The 3,570-nt window shown below is 35.6% G+C and overlaps 1 protein-coding gene across 1 annotated transcript in view; it reads left to right on the forward strand.

Moving 5' to 3' along the window:
- Nucleotides 1–3,204: 3,204 nt before the first annotated feature.
- Nucleotides 3,205–3,570, forward strand: part of LOC106873532 (zinc finger protein 664) — an 11,333-nt gene continuing 10,967 nt past the window's right edge. The window contains exon 1 of the mRNA XM_052977776.1: nt 3,205–3,472. Within this exon, the coding sequence (XP_052833736.1) occupies nt 3,205–3,472 (268 nt within the window). The remainder of the gene's footprint in view (nt 3,473–3,570) is intronic.

Below are 3,570 nucleotides of genomic sequence, written 5' to 3' on the forward strand. Positions count from 1 at the left end.
ATATATATATATATATATATATATAGTCCAGAAACTTAAAGGGAGGTAATAAATTTGGTAAAAATCTATTACCACGTTTCATTCACAAATTTTGTTGTATATTTCTATTATGATGTCATAGTTAGTTACCAATTTTCCTTAAGTCCTGACTTTTTCTTCATATTATCCATACTTTGGCAGACACCAACACTGGATTTATAGATACCCACTTGTCTATAAACAACACACCATTGAATTATTTTCCCGACTTGTCTTTTAATCTTTTTGTAAGAGCGGGCAGAGCTGCACCTATATGTTTAAGGGTTTCTGAGATTTCTTTGAGGCAGTAAATTATCGTTAAACTATAGAACTCAAATTTTTTAATTTCAAATCTGAAATCTCAATGGTGGTTGGTGTCATAACATAATTGCAAAGTATTTAGTTTGTGTCATTTAACTGTATAGGCTCTTAACAAGGCTCTTTCAGTGCAGAAAACCTGGGAGTTCCAACAAGAAACCAACAGTTTTGCAACAAATTTGTATGGAAAGGAAATATAGAATTTATTCTGTAATATTATAGGTGGAATATTTCCTCTGAATTAACAGAACATTTTTGCTTTATTTTGCTTCAATCTGTGTGTGTGCATGTTTAAGATAACACAGCTGGGCCTATTTTGACAGCACACACAGATGAAGATGGCTTATTTTCATGTCCACCTTTTGGTTCCAATATAATACCCACATGATTCCTTTCCTTCCAAATCTGTTTTTTTCTAAAGTGATGATGAGCTCTCTGTGGTGTGCTTGGTCAAATGCTTCAGCATCATTTACGAATCAATTTTCTTACATTTATTTGCAAAAGCAATTTATTTGCTTTTGTGTTGGAATGTTGAATCATAATATGACATCTCTTGTACCTCTGTTGACCTTAAATCCAAATTGCTCTTCACCAACTTCTGCATGAATTTTTCTATTTCTATTCATTCTTCCTAGTATGGCTCTTAGAAATATTTTGAGAGCATGAGACTAATAGTACTATTTCAGAGCTCTCATTGATTTTAGGTTTTCTTGGAAAGGTGATAAATAACCATCATCATCATCATCATCGTATGTCTGTTCTCCATGCTGATATGGGTTGGATGGTTTGACAGGAGCTGCCCAGCTTTGAAGCTGCCCAGGTTTCATTTTGTCTGTTTTGGATGCCCTTCTGACAGCCAACCACTTTACACAAAGTGGTGGGTGCTTTTAAAGTGGCACCAGTACAGGGGCTTTTACATGGCATATGATTAAAAAGGTCAGTGAGTTTGACAATTCTATAACTTTCTATTACTTCAAACATCTCAAATGTTATTGTATGTGAAATAGGCAGGAAATCTTCCACAGATCTGGTCTTGTTATCCTCAATTGTAGTCAAAATAGAGGAAAAAATCCAGTGATCCGTCGGTACTGATTTCCACAGAGTTGGTATTAGTAGATAACAATAGTCACCGTTTTTCAACCTTGTGAGTGAATGACATTCTTTATTGATATATCAAAGGATTGCCAAAGCTCGTTTTATCATGAAATATGTGGGAATCATTTATCTCAAATAAGCTATTTAAAAGTGCAGGGACCTTGCTTGGTCCTGCCTGAAATTCAAAACCAAATCCACTGGCTTGTTGCTTGTCAAGCAAGTATGAAATCCCTTTGTCTTTGCATCTCCACACTGGATGATTAATGGAAACACTTGACCTAAGACCTTTTTGCTGGTCACTGAAGGGTCAGTTCTTTGTTTAAGATTTGACCTACATCCTGAACATAGACTATATAACACAGAGTATTTCTTTCTCTGATCTCTTCTGTCAACCCAACTGGCATGGAACATGTTTGTGTCAGCCATGAACAGAAGCAAATCTTCTTCTTGTCCTTCAGTTGTCATTCAAAGAGCAGCTTTGAGGGACAATGCCACCTTTATCCTTTCTTCCTCTCTGTCAGCATAGTGTAATCTTTACTCTTTCTCTCACTACCAGCAGAATGCATAACTACCAACCAGCGAGTGAAACTTTAACACTCTCAGCTATGTACAATTACTGCTGTCTTACTAACAACTGCAGGCAAATAAATCTGTAAATATTATTGTATTCTTCAATGTTTATCGTCATTTGGTGTCTCTTATGTGAGAACCTTACATCTTCACTTCAACAGTAGTTACATCTACACACTACAAAAGCGCACAAACAAATACACAAATATTTGTTTATTGATCACTGTAGGGAAATCTGGATTAGTTGTAAAGTCAAAAGCGAAAAGCGACTTAAATTACTATAGGTGTGTATTTCAGTTCTATGCTACAAAGGCTGTTTGACTGGACTTTTTACTGTTTTGAATTGAGTTGGCTCCTTCTTGCTGTTTATGCACATCTATTTATTCCACACATAAATATGTTGATTCAATGTAATTTTCATATTGCTTCATATTTCTAACTTTTCTAGAAAAAACAAAATGAAATTATTAGTTTTGAATGGAATATAAACCAAAATGGTGGAGTTTCATCTCAGTGTTTATAATCGAGAAGGCCTATGGTGAAACATATTCCAGTATTGACTATTCTAAAAATATAAAAATAAAAGGGCTCCAGATAATGGATAATCTGAATCTGATAACACTGGACAACAAAGATTTTGCTACTGGAGTGAAAGCTTGTGTTTCAGACTAAATTGAGGATTCTGAATCTGCACTCAGAATTGTTCTAGCACGTCAGGATTTTGAGTGATGTGCAAAATTATAACTATACTTTCGGCTAGATATAGGCCATATTATAAAATATGCTAAAATGAAAAGAGTCTTAATCCAAAATTAAAGAAATGGATGAGAAAGTTCATTATTTAGTTTAGCACCAAATACGTCAGTTTGTTCTTGGCAACTCAGTGTCATTTGCACTGCCGTCACATGTAGTATGTATATCTCTCGCTCAGCATGATTAGTTTTAACTGTTCTCATTGTGTTAGATCATAACTTTTGTTATGTCTGTTAGTAATTTGTTGTGCGTGACCAGCAGAAGAACATTGCCACTAAATTAAAAACTGCCTATAAATATTATTTCGGGTTTAAAGCTGGGCACCAAGACAAGAGGTGGTTACCTCATATATGCTGCTCCGTGTATTACTCAGGGGTTACACAGTAGCTGAATGGAAAATGGAAGGGAATTCCTTTTCCTGTACGGATGGTATGGCGTGAGTAACCAATCATGTCTCTGATTGTTACTTTTTGCATAACTAATATTGGTGGTTTCTCAAAGAAAACTAAAGCAAAAATTGTGTATGCAGATTGTAAGTCGGCTCTAAAACCGGTCCCACATGACATCGAGAACCCTGTTCCAGTTTCCCTCTCACATGATTCACTTGAAGACCTTGACACCCACCACCCTGATTCTCCTATCGACGAAGAGTACGTAGTTGATTCTAAGAAAAATGAGCCACGCTTGTTTAATGAAGAAGATTTGGTCAAACTAAAGGGTTTGACCCCGTGGGAAATAAAAAAATTAAATATTCTAATAGGTGTAAAACAACTTGCTGCGAACGAATATGAAGAAAAAAACGCTCGTTCGCGAACG

This window comes from Octopus bimaculoides, chromosome 28 (genome assembly GCF_001194135.2).
Source record: "Octopus bimaculoides isolate UCB-OBI-ISO-001 chromosome 28, ASM119413v2, whole genome shotgun sequence".
NCBI classification, from domain to species: domain Eukaryota; kingdom Metazoa; phylum Mollusca; class Cephalopoda; order Octopoda; family Octopodidae; genus Octopus; species Octopus bimaculoides.